General features: G+C 42.0%; 1 protein-coding gene across 2 annotated transcripts in view; it reads left to right on the forward strand.

Annotated features, from left to right (window-relative positions):
* MB21D2 (Mab-21 domain containing 2) overlaps positions 1 to 19,574 on the forward strand; it is a 123,105-nt gene extending 103,531 nt beyond the window's left edge. For both annotated transcript variants that reach the window (XM_010833422.1, XM_010833423.1), the window contains exon 2: positions 15,800 to 19,574. In XM_010833422.1, coding sequence (XP_010831724.1) covers positions 15,800 to 17,064 — 1,265 coding nt within the window. In that variant the 3' untranslated portion in view covers positions 17,065 to 19,574. The remainder of the gene's footprint in view (positions 1 to 15,799) is intronic.
* The last annotated feature ends 58 nt before the right edge of the window (positions 19,575 to 19,632 follow it).

Consider the following 19,632-nt stretch of genomic DNA (forward strand, 5'->3'; position numbering starts at 1 on the left):
GGAGTTTCAGCTTTAGCATCATTCCTTCCAATGAACACCCAGGACTGATCTTCTTTAGGATGGACTGGTTGGATCTCCTTGCAGTCCAAGGAACTCTCAAGAGGCTTCTCCAGCACCACAGTTCAAAAGCGTCAATTCTTCAGCGCTCAGCTTTCTTCACAGTCCAACTCTCACATCCATACATGACCTCTGCTCACTCTGCAACAAGCAAATTGATAACTTGGTAAAGAACCCGAATAACATACCCTTCTATCTTTCAAATAATTATATGTGGTCAGACTAATTTTTAATCTTGTTTTGGCCAAAGAACTCTGTGGATATTTTGCATACTTATTTTGACTGGTCATTTAGCCACCATGCACCTGCTTCCATACCTGTACAATGAGAACTTAAGTCTTCTTCACAGAACTACTGCTGAGAACAAATGAGAAAAGAATTGTGACCGTTCTCTAGGAACTGCAAAGCACTGTAAATGTAAGACAGCATTTATTTGGATTCGGTGGCTCAGTGGTAAAGAATCATTGCTTGCCAATGCAGGAGACACAGGGTTGATCCCTGGGTGTTAAAGATTTCTTGGAGAAGGCAGTGGCAGTCACTCTGGTATTCTTGCCTGGAAGATCCCATGAACAGAGGAGCCTGGCGGGCTACAGTCCATGGGGTCGCAAAGAGTCAGACACGACCGAGCGACTGAGCACACAAATGGACTGAAGCCAGGTTTAGAAAAATCAGTTCCATATTGGGCTCCTGAAATTTTTGAGTGTGCTTGTTTGTTTGTAGTCAGAATGAAACAGTTTTACATGAAGAGCAGTGCCTTAAACTTCATAATGTCAAAAACTCCCCTCTGCCTACTGTCTCCCTTATTCCTAGCCCCTGAAGCTTTATACATGGTTTCTTTCTTTATTTCATCTCAGCTGCAACCAGTGAGAGCTGAAACTGTACTTTGCAACAAGGTCTTCAGTGTACTCTGAAGAATCAGTTGACAGCCATATTGCCTGCCCAGACAAAGCATCTTTCAGTCTGGGCTCCTCCTAGGTGGAGACTGTCAGCTCCTGAATAACCAGATTTCCTTTGGGAGGCCGAAAGACAGAAGTTTTGAGTGGCTGAGGGCAAATAGGTCTTAGGGTGGTGCATTATTATAGTCTTATCAAGTCTTGTTGTTTAGTCACTAAGTCGTGTCCGACTCTGTGTCCCCATGGAATGTGGCCTGCCAAACTCCTTCTCTGTCCATGGGATTTCCCAGGCCAGAATACTGGAGTGGGTTGCTGTTTCCTTCTTCAGGGGATCTTCCTGACTCAGGGATTGAATCTGAGTCTCCTGCATTGGCAGGCAGATTCTTTTTCACTGAGCCACCAGGGAAACTCATATCAAGTCTTAGTCCCTTGCTTAAACCTCTGTCTCCCCAGAGCTTTCATTGAGGAGTTTATGACTCTGTGTGTGTGTGTGTGTGTTAGTAGCTCAGCTGTGTCTGACTCTTTGCAGCCCCATGGACTGTAGCCCGCCAGGCTCCTCTGTCCATGGGATTCTCCAGGCAAGAATTCTGGAGTAGATTGCCATTCCCTTCTCCAGGGAATCTTCCTGACCCAGGAACTGAACCAGGGTCTCCCAATTTGGAGGCAGATTCTTTACTATCTGGGCCACCAGGGACTTTGGTTCCAGAAACTCTTAGCAAATGAACAGAGTATTGGTGCCATCTCCTGGCAGTTGTTGGAAATTGCTTTGTAAGAGACTCCATTTATTTACTTGGTCTGTTCTTGGGCATCAAAGGAAAGATGCACTGTTACAATCTTTTTTAAAAAATCAGGTGTTAAATTATGGTCTTAAGTCACACTTTATTTCTTTTAGCTTTTCTTTTAGTCTTCGACTAAGATCATTAGCTGAAAATTGGTGCTTTGGAGAGTGTCCTAGGGTTAAATTATTCTCAGAGAACAAGAGGAGATGCCTTTAGGTTGCCATATAGCTTATGGTCAGCTTATTCACAAGCTCCTAGTTTCTCACTTTCTTCTCTTTAGAGTATGTAATAGGAGTCCCTTGGTTGCAGATATAGTAGCTCTGGAGTCTCTCTTCATGTCAGGAAAAGTGTCAGATTGACATTTCTATTCAAGTATATGTGCTAAATTGCTTCAGTCATGTCTGACTCTTTGCAACTCTATGTACTGTAGCCCACCAGGCTCCTCTGTCCATGGTTTTCCCAGGCAAGAATACTGGAGTGGGTTGCCATCTCCTTCTCCAGGGGATCTTCTCAACCCAGGGATCAAACCCACGTCTCTTATGTCTCCTGCATTGTCAGGCGGGTTCTCCTTCACAACTGTCGCCACCTGGGAAGCCCCTCCAAGTATATCAATCTGAAAATTTTCACCCTGAAGGATTCCAGTAAACTCTCAATGTAGTGGCTTACTTGGAAGATGATAGTAAGATGCATGAGGGAGCAAGGAGAGCCGTTGAGACAAAGGGATAAAAGCCAGTTAAGGGGCTGTTGGTGAGCAGATTCATCTCGTGGGACCCTCTGGGAAGCTGTGTAGCACTCCTCTTAGAATTGTCCCACCACAGTCTGGGCAAGTTGGGGCATTTGTCTGCTGATCCTTGCCTGCCGCTGGTGTCTGCGGGAACTCCCCTGTGCCTCCCAGTGGTGCCGAGCAGAGATGACCCTCTGGCCGAGGAGCAGAACCACTGACCTTGAGGAGGGCAGCTGCCATCTTGTAGGAAATCACCTACCATGGCTGCAGGATAGGGATGGCATCAACAAGCTCTCCTACACACACACACACACACACACACACACACTCAGATATGCACACATACTAGGAAAAAGGGTAAAATCGGTGAAGTCAATAATAATAATAATAAGTAGTAGTTATTTTAAATCTTCTTTAGATGTGAAAATGGTTACAGTTCTAAGAAGATTTTGTCAGACAAATATCTCGAAGTGTTTATGAATGAAATGAATATATCTCGGCTTTACTTTAAAGAATTACAGCCAAAAAATATAGGGATAAATGAAACAAAGAATGGCAAAGGTAATTGTTGAAACTGAGTAGTGGGTCCATGGCGATTCATTATACTATTATCTCTATAATTCGCTATGTTTGAAAATTTCCAAAGTAAATAAAATTTAAGCAGGAGTTATGCTAGCCAGTGACAGATTTTAAATCCTTTTGCTGGATCTTGTTTATATAAATTGCAGTCGTTTTTGAGCTAACATAGCAATTCTAAGTGTATAGTGTAGACCATAGCTAGTAGAAGGTGAAGGTGTTAGTTGCTTAGTCATTTCCAACTCTTTGTAACCCCATGGATTGTAGCCCACTAGGCTCCTCCATGGGATTTCCCAAGCAAGAATACCATAGTGGGTTGCCATTCCCTTCTCTAGGGGATCTTCCCAACCCAGGGATTGAACCCGGGTCTTCTGCATTGCAGACAGATTCTTTACTGTCTAAGCCACTAGTAGAGCCTCTTTTTAATCAACAGTGATGCATTGGCTGCTGGGTCACAAGGGGAATATCTCTTGCTGCACTCAAGGATAACACTTGGGTTGTTTTGATTTTTTTTTTTTTCCCCAATGAAAAGGCACAGAATTCTTCATGCTTATTTCCCCGTGGTTCAGCATATCTGAGCTGAATTCTGCACGGAGGAAGAACGTAATGGTGGTAGATACTATTATGTCCACAAAGGGAAAAAAAAAAAAAACTGTCTTGTTTCAGAACTCAGTAAGAACTTCTGGCTTAGTGGTTAGTATGTCCTTTGGTAATAATGCTCTTGACCACTCTCTGTCTCTTTAATCTGGTAGCAAAAACTTGGGGGATATGACTTTAAAATTCAGGCTTTGCTATTTGATTAAAGTAAGCAAATTAAGGTATGCACTTGAATATATAGGAACATTTTCAGAGATTGTCTTGAGGGGTGAAAGAATCTCAAGGATGCCTTGGGAATTAAAACACTTGTGGCATGCTCGTTTAGAATTGTCAAAGCGTTAGGTCTGCAGCACACATGTGCATGCTCACATTGCTGTGTGTCACAGCACTAAATGTTCACTTAAAAAAGTCATTTGTAATCATGTCTTTCCTATAATCCTTGACCCATTTTGCTCATAATACTTCATTCCCCAGGGGTGGCTAAAATAAGCTTTTAATCTGCTTTAAAAATCATTTCCTCAAAAATAGAATTTATTTTTGGAGAGAGAAAGAAGCTTCCACTAACTGTTTCTTGTAATGTTTTAAAGGTCCATAGATATTAAATATTTACTCTCTCAAGAGAGCCCATTTAATTGGAAAGCATCATGGGATAGTGAAAAGAGTATGATAACAACCTGAATTTTCATCCCTGCTCAGTTTTTATGGCAATGGACAGTTCATTCAAGTGTTAGTTATCTTGATTTCCTCATCTGTAAAATGGGGACAAGATGACCTACTTGAAAGCGCCAAGAAGACAGAAGAAAATGACACGGGTGAGACGTTCAGTCTGTGCCTTAATGCGTAGCAGAGCCAACCAGTGTCTGTGCCCCTCTCAGAGAGCCCTCTACATGAGATGTGCATACTCTGAGAATGTGCTTTGTAAAGTCAGTCCTTCTTTTGCTGTGATGTGTTACTGCTAGTATGGAGATCTCTTTTTAAAATTGGCATGTTGGTTGGAGGGTAGGACAGCAGCTGGGCTGCAGATTAGAAATGACAGAGTAAAACAGGTGAGAGAGAAGAGCCTCCTGTGTTAGAACACAGGATTCGCCTGGATTTCTTCTCGTGCCTATTATGGAGCCCACATTGGATGGTCATATGTGGCTACACGAGTCTGTGTTACAGTTGTCTGCCTTCAGCAGTAGACTTTGGTGATGGGCAGCCACCTCGGCAGACATCCGTACTCAGGCTCTATCACGTGTTAGTATTTTTAGTCTTTACCCCTGCTGAAGATGCTGATTGGTCATTTCTTGGAACAGGAAGTTCACTCTTGCTGTAGGCAGCCTTGTTAGGAAATTCTACCAGATAGATGAGTTTTCCATTTATAGATTAGACTGATTTTTTTTTCCCATATATACTCCTTCTACTTAGTGGAATTATAAAGGTAAAGTTCATTTCTCCTTTACCAGGACAACTCATCACATATTTAAAGGTATATCTCATGGTCTTCTTGAATTTTCCATTCTCCAGGATAAGCAATTTGCCCTTCTCCTCCTCCACTGTGTTTTGGCTAGGACCTTTATTCGCTTCTTTCAAAGTTATTATCTCAGCTTGTAATTATATGTTCATTAGAGTGTGTGATTATTTGATTAGTGTGGGAGTTGTTTGTGCTGCTTATCAGATATTTCTGTCTCTCTGCTTTCCTTGAATGAGGTAGAACTGCAGTTTCTTCCCTGGGGTTGGGTGGGACTAGTTTTGGCCAGCGATGTGTGAATGCAAGTGATAGATGTCATTCCCAGGCCAAAGCATGTAGCTGCCGAAAAGAGATCTCCCAGGGCTTCCTTTTCTTCCAGTAGAGAGTCTTTGAAGTTCTAGATGAGGGTTACTCTATCCGTCTGGATCCTGGATGAAGGAAAGAAGAGCCCCAGCCAGCAACCCCTGCTGGTCACGTGGCATGAATGAAAAATAAGACTTTGCGGTTTGACATCTGAGTTTTAGGTTCATCATAATCTCGTCTTTCCTGATCGAAGCAATTGTATCTGGCTTTCTCACTCCATGATAAGGATCATGCAATGGGGACTGTGGGTTTCTCTTGAGTTTTCAGTATCTGACAGAGTACTAGCCCAGAGGAGGCACCTATGGGTCACATGCATGATTTTCACATTCAAATCTGAGTTTTGAATGAATGGGTCACATTCAAATCTGAGTTTTGAATCCTACTTCCATCCTTGCAATTTACTGGACTTGGCTTCCTTCATTATTCCTCCTCTAAAATAAGAGGTTCTACCCCTGCCTATCAAACCCAGCTTTCCAGTTTCAGGGTCACAAAGTAGTTTGCATATACATCCCCAAATAAGGAAGGAATACAGGACAGACTCAGCTGCCACAGGCAGAGACAAAAGAGGATTTGTTGTTGTCGTTGCTCAGTCCCTGAGTTGTGTCCAACCCTTTGTGACCCCATGGACTGCAGCATGCCAGGCTTCCCTGTCTTTCACCATCTCCCGGAGCTTGCTAAAACTCATGTCCATTGAGTCTGATGCCATCCAACTATCTCTGTCATCCCCTTCTCCTCCTGCCTTCAGTCTATGAGGAAGGATACGTTTAACTTAATCCTGAACATCTCCTCATGCAAAGAGTTGACTCATTGGAAAAGACTGATGCTGGAAGGGATTGGGGGCAGGAGGAGAAGGGGACGACAGAGGATGAGATGGCTGGATGGCATCACTGACTCGATGGATGTGAGTCTGAGTGAACTCCGGGAGTTAGTGATGGACAGGGAGGCCTGGTGTGCTGCAATTCATGGCGTCGCAAAGAGTCAGACACGACTGAGCAACTGAACTGAACTGAACATCTCCATTAGAAGTTTCTTGCTTCTTCTGAAGATCAGGAGAGAGGCAGTCTGGTCATTGCTGATATATTTCTGTATCCTTGTGTAGCTTTATGATACCATATTGGCATCACTCTTGCTTCTCACTTGCTACTGTTTTTACCTTTCAAGAATGAGCCTCCTTAAATGATCACTCCTTTTGTAAATTAAAACCTAGCTTTCCTGCCCTGTTGTAGCTGTGGGAGGCTGCTAGGTGGCGCTAATGAGATGCTGTCCTTTGAGTCTTGCCAGTAAGTCTTGCTTGGTAGAAACTATGAGGTTTTTTAACTATCCCAAGAAGTTAAAAGGAGGAAAAGGGCAAGACTTATTAGATGGGAAAAATATATTGATAATGTGGGCACATCTCCAGAAGCCTCTGTTTATTGATTGCCACTTAAGAACCAGACCATACACTAAGTAATTTGGTGTGTATTTTCTTTTTTTATCCTCCTGGCCACCAAACAAGCTCTTGGTTGCTGTTCTCCCATTTCGCAGAAGGGAACTGAGGCCCAGAGTGTTTGATTAGGTTGGTCCTCGATGACAAGTACTTGAACCAGGTCTAACCCATGTTCATTCTATTCAGAGTAGCTTAGTAAACTTTGCCAAAATCCATCAACTTTTAGAACTTGAATTTTAATTTTTAAGAAAGACTAGAGAGGCTTTTACTTTTTTCCCCAACCTAATCTTTGATTTTATAGAGATGTGCTGATAATATTTCCTAGTACATTATATGGCAAATACCATGATTCTTAAGTTGTGGTTGATGAAATAGTCAAGTTGACTGAACCAAACAGTACACCCAATACAGAGTTGCCCACCCATCCCAAAGTCTGTATTAGCCCCTGCAGTAATAAAACCCTGACAGCAGGAGCTCATAGACGAGTGAGTGGGAGAGCATCTTTCATTTACTGACCCTCTTTGCCAATTACTGTGCCAAATGCATTATGTTGTTGTCTTGTTAAGGAGGGACAGTAAGTCATGAATGCAGCCACTATGATGATAGGTATAGAAAGTGCTAAGGTAAGAATTCAAATCAAGGTCCTATAGGGGTGTGTAGATTGTTCATTTTACAGGACATTTGTTCTGACGAAACAATAAAAGGCTGGAATCCCGCTCACCCTCACATGCCAGTCTGTGTGCCGTGCTGCCCCATGGCAGCCTCCAGAGGAGGCATCCCTGGACCAGCTTCAGTCTAGGTACAGGGAGGAAAGGATGCTCCACTCACGTCCCTTCATCTAACATGCTTTGTAGGCCTTCACGTGCTCAGAGCCTTGAGATAGATTATCAGCTCTGTGGGATAGGAGTTGTTTGGCTAATCCAGTTTTATAGGTAGTGGAGAAAGGGAAGAATTTATGGGGAGAATAAACTACATACTACGTGCTTGCATGTGTGCTAAGTTGCTTTGGTCATGCCTGACTCTTTACGACCCTAGGGACCGTAGCCCACCAGGCTCCTCTGTCCATGGGATTCTCTAGGCAAGAATAATGGAATAGGTTGCCATGACCTCCTCCAGGGGATCTTCCTGATCCAGGGATCGAACCTATGTCTCTTACGTCTCCCACATTGACAGGTGGGCTCTTTACCACTAGCGCCACCTGGGGAGCCCACTATGTGCTTAGATATTTCATATCAACCCTAGAAGTGCAGTTTTCTTTGTTTCATTTTGAATAGGTGAGGAATTGGAAACTCAGAGAATTTAAATAATTTATCAGTCTTACTTAAGTAGTAAATGACAAACCCAGGATTCAAACTCAAGCCTATCTTGCTCTAATTCCAATGTTTTCACAGACATTAGCTTAAGATGGGAAAAGATCAAGGAAGACTTCTTTGAGGAGGCATCTTTCAAATCAGTCCTATTACTATATATATTTAGTCAATAGGTTATTACCATCCATGATTTAATCAGTTCTCTAAAAGGTTTAAAGAAAATCACATGCAGTTGGGGACTTTGCTGGCAGTCAGTGGTTAAGACTCTGTACTTCCAATATAGCGGGTGTGAGTTCAATTCCTGGTCAGGGAACCAAGATCCCACATTTTTAGCCACACAACATGGCTAAAAACAGATAAAAATAAAAATTGTATGCAGTTGTCTCAGAGTTATGCTAAATAAAACAGACTCTCTGACTTATATTAATAAAACATGTAGTTGTTACTATTAGTGGTCACTCAGCAGATTATTGACAACTGGGAAGCCCCGTTGGTGTCTCACTTCTGTATTTCCTGTGTTTCATAGGGTATTTGGGAAAAATGAGTAGCTTCTTGTAAGACAAATCAGGTGCATTCTTCCTTCTGATAAATGCGGATTATCAGGCATGATCTGTTGCCTGTCAAGGTCACACTAAAGCTTTGAGCAGCAGAAGTGCAAAGCTGGCATTTTGCCTTGAGACCTGCGCTGCTTCCCTTCCCAGCCAGTTTGCATTCATGTCGAGTCGAGTATTGTCATAGGGAGAATGGTGTGCCTGTGCCACTCTGACCTTCACAACCACTGTGGGAATAAGACAGTCCTGTTATCCTGTCCCTTGGGCTTTGTGACCTTGAATGAATGATTTCTCCTCTCTGAACTAAAGTGTTTCACATATAAAGTGAGGGACACCATATAGATCATTTCTATCTGTGAATAAAGAAAATGCAAAAACTTTCCTCAAATTGAAGTCATTAAAAATCCCAAAGATTGGTGACTTTTTAAGAGGGTGGCCATGCCCACTTCTCAGAATGCAGCTCAGACAATCAAGCCTGACAAAAATATTTCAAGCATAAATTATTATGTTCTTACAAGAAGGTTTTATATTGTTTATTAACAGCTAAGGAGACTGCTCCCCTAGAGAATGTATCATAGTCATAAAAGGACTTTGTCAAATTTATCCCATTCTGTACCTTTCCTACTATTAAGGATCAGTGCCATAAAGACACTGTTATTGATATTTCACATAAGTTGAGGTGAAAAGGTAATAGTTTTTTTATGAAACAATGAATATTATTGAGATATTCAGGTCTTTTTTATCTACATAGAAATCTTTTTTATATACATAATCAAAGATATATAGAGAGGTAAAAGGTATTCTGTAGCTTTAATTGCAAGACATAAAAGTTTTACCTCTTTGATAGATCTTTATCCCCTCACCATAGTCAGGAATTCTTTTTTTTTAAAGGAATCTGTACAAGTACTGGGCTTCCCTGGTGGCTCAGACGGTAAAGCATCTGTCTGCAATGCAGGAGACCCGGGTTTGATCCCTGGGTCGGGAAGATCCCCTGGAGAAGGAAATGGCAGCCCACTCCAGTACTCTTGCCTAGAAAATCTCACGGACGGAGGAGCCTGATAAGCTACAGTCCATGGGGTCGCAAAGAGTCGGACACGACTGAGTGATGTCACTTTCATTTTCACATACAAGTACTAATTTCATGCATCTGCTTACTGGTTGGGTTCTCATATATGCACACCAGTGAAGCTGTGAAGGTGGAAGAAGACAAATGACACTTAGTTCTTGTGTTCTGGTGTCAGCCATCCAGTATTATATGTTTGTGATAGACGTTAATAATTTGAATTCAACAGAATGTGGAAAAGTTTTATTCGCTGGAATATAAGGGAGTCTAAGGCAGAGTTCCATTTTTCACTTGATGTTGTAAAGCAAAGAACTTGATGTTCTTTTTGTTTCACTTGATGTTGTAAAGCAAAGAACTTAGGAGGATAACAGGAACTCAGTCCTTAAACTTTGAGACCCAGTACGGTAATATTAAGGTCCTCTTAAGTAGAAACTATGAAAGAAGTTGAAATCAATTACGGAAAGGGAGGCTGGGAGGCAGTTTTACTTTGTTTTTAAGAGCAAACATATGCCAATGCTTCCCTGAAAGGAAGAGACCCACCCAGGGGAATAAGCTCTTTCTCCATCCCTCTTTTTCTCTGCTGCTAACGAGCTCAGTGTTATGTGTTCAATCTGTCTTTTGTTCTCACTCACGGTTTTGGATCATTTACTAATAGCTACACAGTCAGAGACACTTGATATCACAAAAATATCCTGTAATTATACAAAAATCCTTGGATCAGTTCAGAGATGGCATTTGTTGAAACTAATGCCTACAGCCAAAGTGTACAGTAGAATTTTTTTTTTTCCCTCTCAGCCCCTGGCTGTGTTTTCGTTGCCTGGCAACCCATCTGGGATGATAGCTGATGTCAGCTGATTTCCACTTATACTTAGCCCAGGAAAGTTTTCAAGGAGGGCATTTGAGTTTGTATAGTGCTGGGGAAGGCTCCAATTTGTGCTACCAAATAATTTGTACAAGTGCAGACTAATGGGCTCAGGCAGGCTAAATGTAAATGTGGAGGTCTCGGGGGATCAGCTTCCAGAACAGTGTGGCCTTTGGGACTTTGTTTCTAACTCCTAAGAGCTTAGCAAATGAGCTTCAGCTATATTCTCGCTACTGCTCAAGTTCTCACTTCCCTTTTTAAAGAAATAAGAAGTGTTCAACATTATTCTAACTCCTGAATATTCAAATTTAGGCAAATACATTATATGGCTATTCTGAAAGAAGGGTCAACATTTTAGGTACATAAGCAACAATTGGGAGGAAAAAGGAATATTCTAGTGTACACACTAACAAGCTGGCTTAAAACTCAACATTCAAAAAACGAAGATCATGGCATCTGGTCCCATCACTTCATGGCAAATAGATGGGGAAACAATGGAAACAGGGACAGACTTTATTGTCTTGGGCTCCAGAATCACCGGTGACTTGGTGGATGGTGACTGTAGCCATGAAATTAAAAGATGCTTGCTCCTTGGAAGAACAGAAATGACAAACCTGGACAGCGTATTGAAAAGCAGAGACAATACTTTGCCTACAAAGGTCTGTATTGTCAAAGCTATGGTTTCTCCAATAGTCATATATGGATGTGAGGGCTGAATAATAAAAAAGGCTGAGCGCCAAAAAACTGATGCTTTGAACTGTGATGCTGGAGAAGACTCTTGAGAGTACCTTGGACAGCAAGGAGATCAAACCAGTCAATCCTAAAGGAAATCAACCCTGAATATTCATTGGAAGGACTGGTGCTGAAGCTGAAGCTCCAATACTTTGGCCACCTGATGTGAAGAGCCAACTCATTGGTAAAGAGCCTGATGCTGGGAAAGATTGAAGGCAGATGATAGTGAATGAGAGGATTGGATGGCATCATAAACTCAATGGACATGAGTTTGAGCAAAGTCCAGGAGATGGTGAAGGGCAGGGAAGCCTGGTGTGCGGCAGTCCATGGGGTCGCCAAGAGTTGGAGACAACTGAGTGACTGAACACCACCACCACTAATAAGTGAAAATGTGTTAAAACTTCTTTAATCCAGCAGAGGGCAGAAGGGAATTTTAGCTTGTTTTCCTCACCTGTAACTATTGGAACAAAATTGTGGCAGTGCAAGTAAAGTTCAGTGACGGGTTTGTAAACAAATTATCCCCAGCCCATTACTGCACATGTTATTCTGGTTGTGTAGACAGATCCTCATCAGTGCGCTCAGAGCCAGCTGGATCCTGCCTAGGACAAAAGGATGTACAGAATTTTGTGCAGTGTCCATATAACAGTGCTACTAATCAATTCAGATCTTCTTACTAATTGCTGTAACCATGCGGGACCCCATGGGGCCTTCCCCCATATCCTCACCTTTATCTCCTTTCTAAAGTACCTAGATAATAGTACTTGATGTACATTTGCAAATGTATAAAACCTCTCCCCCTCCAACAAATGGAAAGTGTTAACCACTTATTCACCAGGAACACACAAGCCCCAAGGCCTTTTGGAACCGAAGGACTGATAAAGTCAACCCTTGTAACACCACCCTGTTCCCTTATCATCAGCCAATCAGAGAATTGTACACAAGCTGATCACATAACCTGCGACACCCCCCTCCAACCCCCCAACCCCTGTCCTTCACCTGCCTTATAAACATGCTTTGCTGAAAACTTTCAGGGAGCTTCTGGCTTCTTACGGCATAGGCCACCTTGTTTCTCTGCAGGGCCCTGAAGTAAACCTCTCTCTCCTCCAGACTCCGACATTGCAGTTTCTTTGGCTTCATTGTGCTTCAGGCTCATGAGCTTGCATTAACATTACAACCCAGCATGTCAAGGTTTTCCACATGTATATTTGTGGCACTCCAAATGCTAGAGTGAAACAATATATGAAATAATGAGTAAATTATTTCAATATCAAATGTTTCTTTTTAATTTTTTTTAAATTGGAGGATAATTGCTTTACAGTGTTGAAATGTTTCTTTTTGAAAGTATCTGTACCTCTATGTGAGTCTGTAAAATAGTAAAAATGATTTTCAGCACCCTACCTGGAATTCTGAAAGTTCAATCCTATCTTTTTAGAGCTACTGCTAAAACTTGGGGTGGTAGTAGTTATTACTTTGTCAAGGTGAGATTAATACTGAAATATGATAAGTGAGGTAACCATCTTTGTCTTGGTGTTTATGATAACTTTCAACTCTGGTGGCTGGCTGACTTTTAAAAACCACTTTTAAAAGGAAAAGAAATTGTTTAGTGCTGATTTGTAGTGAAGGCTGCTTGGGTTAGTATGTAGTGTTTTAGATTGGGTTCCTCATGAAGTAGCCCCTGAGATGGAGTTTGAATATTTATAAAGAAGCACCCTGGGGACCTGCACCTGTGGAAGGGAGGGGAAAGAAGCAGGATCAGGTGGAGGGTGAAGTCAGGTGTCCTTGCTGGTACAGTGACAGCCTCAATTGATCCCACTGGGAACTCTGGATTCCAGTAACTTGTCAGAGTATCCTGTACTGGGGCACTTCCATACTGACTGTTTACAGTATGTGTACCTGTCACCCTAACCCCAACCACAGGAGGTGATCTTGGTTGAGGTGGCTCTTTGCAGTAAGACTGCACTGACTTTAGGGACTGCACTGACAGCCCCAGTACCTGAGACAAGAAATCCTTTATTGAAGAGGGATCCTGTTGCCATATAACAGCACAGAGTGTGTGCACAGTCTAAAAAAGTCAGGTACACTGAAGTCTTTCTGATGAATTGTTGCCTCTTTAATGTTGGATAATTTATTGACTGCTTTAAAAAGAAAGTGATCCTTACTACTTGTTGTTTGGAAAATAGGATTTTAAAGATGAAAAGAGCACAGTTTTATAAACAAATGTCAAATTCTGAAATACAGTGATAACAGACACATATACATAGTTTATTTGCGTTGGGATTGCCTTATGAATAAAAAACTGCCAATTAAAAGTAACTGCAATGACTAATGGAATGATAGTGGAAAGTCATTCTTTTTGATCTTTCAGGAAAAGATATTAAATAAGTCATGGAGTGATGCTGATAGTTTGTCAGATAATGAAGCACAGCTAAATACATAATAAAAAGACAGGAGTCAGGGAAAGTAAACTTCTGTTAATATGTTATTCGTGGAACAGTCATTTCTGTCTTGCCTTTGGATAAGTACTTCATATCTAAGCCTACTAATTTCCTCAGTTTTCTCCTTTGTCATTCAGTCACAGCTTCAGTTGTGTGCCCACTGAGTGCAGACCTCTATTCCTGCTTAATACATATTTGAGACATGGTTCTTACTCTCAAAGAACTCGTAATATCATCTCCTAAAATCACATTTGTTGTTTCACTGCCTATCTCATTAGAAAAATATACAATTTGGGAAGATATTAAATTCATGGTGCAGGAGATAAGTTTTTAAATTAATTTTTTCTTAAAAGTCCCAGTGTTTTCATTGGCAATAAACATTTCAGTTGTTTTTGTGAAGACAGCCTCAGTTTGTTCAGTTTTTGAGAAAATGTCTATCGTATCAGTTCAGTTCAGTTGCCCAGTCATGTCCGACTCTTTGCGACCCCATGAATCGCAGCACACCAGGCCTCCCTGTCCATCACCAGCTCCCGGAGTTCATTCAGACTCACGTCCATCAAGTCAGTGATGCCATCCAGCCATCTCATCCTCTGTCGTCCCCTTCTCCTCCTGCCCCCAATCCCTCCCAGCATCAGAGTCTTTTCCAATGAGTCAACTCTTCACATGAGGTGGCCAAAGTACTGGAGTTTCAGCTTTAGCATCATTCCTTCCAAAGAAATCCCAGGGCTGATCTCCTTCAGAATGGACTGGTTGGATCTCCTTGCAGTCCAAGGGACTCTCAAGAGTCTTCTCCAACACCACAGTTCAAAAGCATCAATTTTTTGGCGCTCAGCCTTCTTCACAGTCCAACTCTCACATCCATACATGACCACAGGAAAAACCATAGCCTTGACTAGACGGACCTTTGTTGGCAAAGTGCTGTCTGCTTTTCAGTATGCTATCTAGGTTGGTCATAACTTTTCTTCCAAGGAGTAAGCGTACTAAAGTCTAAATACCCATAGTTTATCTGTAGTTCTTTAAAAGTGATGTTCCATGAATAAAGCAGCTAATTTAACCTCCAACTCAAACATGAGGGCTTTTCTTGAAGCACTTTTGTATCGGTATTTAGTATGAGACAGGAGTGTTTGCAATTTCATCATACAGAAAGGTGATTTGAAATTTGGGACTGAAGAAAATGAATACAATTTCCTTTTCTATTAAGGCTTTTAAGTGAAACTGGCTTATTAATTTTTTAATGCTAGTGCATGCCAACAATAAAGAATCCAGTGACTGTTGATACGGTTTGTGCCACTGTCTCGACTAATGCTAAGGCACCAGCAATTTTGCCCTCCTTTTCCTTTGTACCATCAAGTGTCAGCTCAAGTGTCCACACATTGAAAAAGGTCAATAACATACTGGTATTATTTTGAAGAGTCATGACCTCACTGCCCCCTGGAAGTATCCCACTTCCAGTGTCCACAGCTCCTCTTGCATAGAGGAATGTTTCAGCAGGAAGGTCTGGGGAAGGGTGACTGCTTTGGCAAGAAATGAAAGAGCCAGGCTTTATGTGATGACAGCAGAGATGGAGAACAGGGAGGGAATGAGAAATGTTGCAGAGGTTATACAGATAAGATTTGGCATTAGAAAGGCAAGTAAGAGTTGAAATTTACTGAGGTTTTCAGCCTGAGTGACTGAATGGGATGGTAATGCCAGTAACCAAGGTGATGACTAGGGAAGAGGAGCCCCGGGTTATGATGGGAAATGATATTGCTTGCACTATGAGAGAAGAATCTGCATAATTCTCCCATCTTTTGGAAAAGGGTGGGTTCTAGCACCGATAAAAATGAACAAAGCACTCTTGGCTGGGCCCTTGTAGCAGCCTAAGATGTGCTTTGTATTGATAACAAATGATGGCTCTTGGAACCCCAGCGTATTCTGTGTTGATGAATAAGACTCTTGTGTCTGTGCTTCCTATCAGCCTGTTTTCTCTTTCTGTTTCTAGGAATGGTGCAAAAGCTGGACCAAAAACTGCCAGTGGCCAATGAGTACCTGCTGCTTTCTGGAGGAGTCCGAGAAGGTGTGGTAGACCTGGACTTAGATGAGCTTAATGTCTATGCCCGAGGGACGGACTATGATATGGACTTCACTCTCCTGGTGCCAGCCCTTAAGCTGCATGACCGTAATCAGCCTGTGACACTGGATATGCGCCACTCAGCCTTATGTCACTCTTGGCTGAGCCTTCGGCTCTTCGACGAGGGGACGATCAGTAAATGGAAAGACTGCTGCACCATTGTAGATCACATCAACGGTGCCACCAACTACTTTTTCTCTCCAACCAAAGTGGCTGACTGGTTCTATGACTCCATCAGCATTGTCCTCTCAGAGATACAGAAGAAACCCCAGAGAGGGATGCCAAAGGTGGAAAAAGTGGAAAAGAATGGGACCATCATCTCCATCATTCTGGGTGTGGGGAGCAGTCGCATGTTGTATGATATTGTCCCAGTGGTCTCCTTCAAAGGTTGGCCGGCAGTGGCCCAGAGCTGGCTCATGGAGAACCACTTTTGGGATGGGAAGATCACTGAGGAAGAAGTCATCAGTGGGTTTTACCTGGTGCCAGCTTGCTCCTACAAGGGAAAGAAAGACAATGAGTGGCGGCTGTCCTTTGCCAGGAGTGAGGTGCAGTTGAAGAAGTGTATCTCCAGCAGCCTCATGCAGGCCTACCAGGCCTGCAAAGCCATCATCATTAAACTCCTGTCCCGGCCCAAGGCTATCAGCCCCTACCACCTGCGGAGCATGATGCTCTGGGCCTGCGACAGACTTCCGGCCAACTACTTGGCCCAAGAAGACTATGCAGCCCACTTTTTGCTGGGCCTCATTGATGACCTGCAGCACTGTCTGGTCAACAAGATGTGTCCCAATTACTTCATCCCTCAGTGCAACATGCTGGAGCACCTGTCTGAGGAGACGGTCATGCTCCATGCGCGGAAGCTCTCCTCTGTCCGCTCAGACCCAGCAGAGCACTTGCGCACAGCCATCGAGCACGTCAAGGCAGCCAACCGGCTGACGCTGGAGCTCCAGAGGCGAGGGAGCACCACCAGCATCCCCTCCCCGCAGTCCGATGGAGGGGACCCCAACCAGCCTGATGACCGTCTGGCCAAAAAACTGCAGCAGCTAGTGACTGAGAATCCGGGGAAGTCCATCTCTGTCTTCATTAACCCTGATGATGTCACAAGGCCCCATTTCAGAATTGATGACAAATTTTTCTGAGCATTTTTGCTGCCTTTTTTTGTTTTGCTCTGGTTCTAAAACTCTCATAATATGTAGTGTGGTTTGTGATGCTGTCTTTCAGGGTTTTTTTTTGTTTGTTTTTTGGTTTTTTTTTTTACATATCCAGCCTGGATTGGATCTGTTAAGAACACATCTTAAGTTTCCTGGTTCTGCAGGATGGTGCAGACTCTGAAACAGTATATTACTATTTCATATTCTGCCTCTGATTTTGCTGTTTACTTTTTGTAGTTATTGTTTTGTTTTGGTGTTTGTTTTTTTTTTTAAGGAGAACTTGAGCCATAGATGAAATGCCCATGAATTATCTCCCTTCTTTCTGTTTTATACTTTGTGCAGAATTGCTGATGGGAGTGGGGAATCTCTCTTCCTGAAACTTCAGGATTCTATGTTTTATTTTGCTTTTCTTTGTGTTTATTTTTTTTTAATGAGTGTTCATCACTACAGATATTTGAAAATCATCTGAATCTGGAAACTACCTGGTACATTAGCTGGATTTGTCGATACTTTTTTCAACCAGTGGCCAGGGTAATTTCTCCCTCTCTGCCAAACAATGTAGACTTTGAAAGTGATAATGCTACAAATTATGTTTGGAGCAACTTCATTGAATGTAATTGTCCTCAAATCAGAACTTTGGATGGTTTGGAAGGGTGTCTTTGACAACTTTCCAAGTAGAATTAAGGTTTCCAAATGGTAGTTTTAGTGTGTGTAATTATTTGAAGCCTTATTTAAATCCTGTTAATGAACATACCATTACAATTGTTATTTGCACTAATGAAATCTTTGCCATTGTCGGAGTTCCAATGCGTGTGTTTCAGTATAAATTGACATCTACTGTTGAAATGCTATCATTTCTTCATTTAGCTCATTCTCTTAATCAATAGAATGATTCTTTGTGTTTGTTTAGTTCTCCTTTATGTGGGTTCCTATTTTGTCCTCTTTGAATTTCCTGGTTCCTGTCTTACCGAGAGAAGTTTTTCAAGTTTTATACCTGCTGAGTGACTTTATCTGAAGCTGGGGAAAATGTATGATTGATAAAGTAGTTGTCTTTGTATGTATAGTTGATCCTTGAACAACACAGGTTTAAACTGCGTGGATTCACTTATATGCAGATTTTTTTTCACTAAATGTGTTAGTTGAATGTATGGGTTTGGAACCATGAATAGAAGGTCCACTATAAAGTTATATATGGATATTCAACCTCACAAGGTCAGTGTTCCTAACCCCCACATTATTCAAGGGTCAACCATATTTCTTTTGACATTATAGGGTTAAGCTTTTTTGTAGAGTCTCTTTGGTTCTTCTGAGAGTTTTGAGAAAAACTAGAAGGAAAAATGAATATTAATCCCCAAATAGAAGATACCATGCCAATTCAAAAGCAGATTTTGCCATAGAGCAGGAACCAGGAAATAACTGAGTGGAAGCCTTGGTGTAGAGGTGTCCTGTCTTTAAGAATGAAAGTACTTGCCAGGTTTAGGTGCTGCAAGGCACCGGTTCCTTGTTTTGGTATGGACTCATTTCAAACTGTAGTGTTTGGGAGGCCAGGGGCCTGCCCATCTCTCAAAGGATTACTGTGCTGTCTACTGTTGGAAAGGTCAAGCAACACTTTGATCTTGAATGTCCAGTCTCACGGGGTAGATTTTGGCCAATTGAAATCAGGCATATGCAGTCTTGGTTTTTGCATGGGAATTATTGTAATGCTTATGAATGAAAATGAAATCATTCAACCATCTTAAATCAAACAAAAGTAATAATAAAAGAAACATACTGGCCTTGGAGTTTTGTTGTTATTTGTTAGTTTGTAATCTGGAAACTTTTCTTATTAGTAATACCAGTAGTAACTTTCAGTAGATATAGCCCTGGGCTTGCTGTTGTCTTTCAGGCCAGATGTCTCTATGTAGTGAAAATCCAATGTCCAGTCTTCCCTGTCTCCAATTTTCCTGCTGGTATCTACCTATCATCTACGTAATCTATGTCCTTCTCAGGAAATAACTTCATCCCCAGCTCTGGACATGCACCCTGATTGATGTAGGCCAATCAAGATAGCCATTTCCCTGATCACAGTCATTAGTTACAGATTGGGCATACAGTGCCATCTGTTCCATTCAGGGACGTGCTTGCGATTCTAGTTTTGGATGCTGGGACAGCAACATGCACCCTGGATGTGGAAGAGGAAGCACTTGGCTTTGCTATCAGTGAGTGCCATGAACCTAGGGCTCTTCAGTCAGACATTCTTAAAGGTGAGTAGAAACAAGAGGTAGTCTGGTACCTTTTCTTGTCTGAAACATAAGCAAATCACTGACTTCTGTCCTGAAGCCCTGAAGATTGGTTAAAATAATCTCTGTTTCAAGTACGGTATAAAATGCCTTAAGGCAGAGGTTATCAATGTAGTATTACTTACATCTGCTTCTTTAGGTTGTGGGAATTTATGAGCTATAACTCAACAGGATTTCAATTCTCTGATGGGACCTGTTTTCACATATCTGAAGAATAGATTATTTTGGACTCTATGGCTTTCTTAGCTGAAGTGGAAGTAAGATGCAAGTAACGATT

The sequence above is a fragment of the Bison bison genome, unplaced genomic scaffold (genome assembly GCF_000754665.1).
Source record: "Bison bison bison isolate TAMUID 2011002044 unplaced genomic scaffold, Bison_UMD1.0 scf7180017863646, whole genome shotgun sequence".
In the NCBI taxonomy this organism is placed as follows: domain Eukaryota; kingdom Metazoa; phylum Chordata; class Mammalia; order Artiodactyla; family Bovidae; genus Bison; species Bison bison.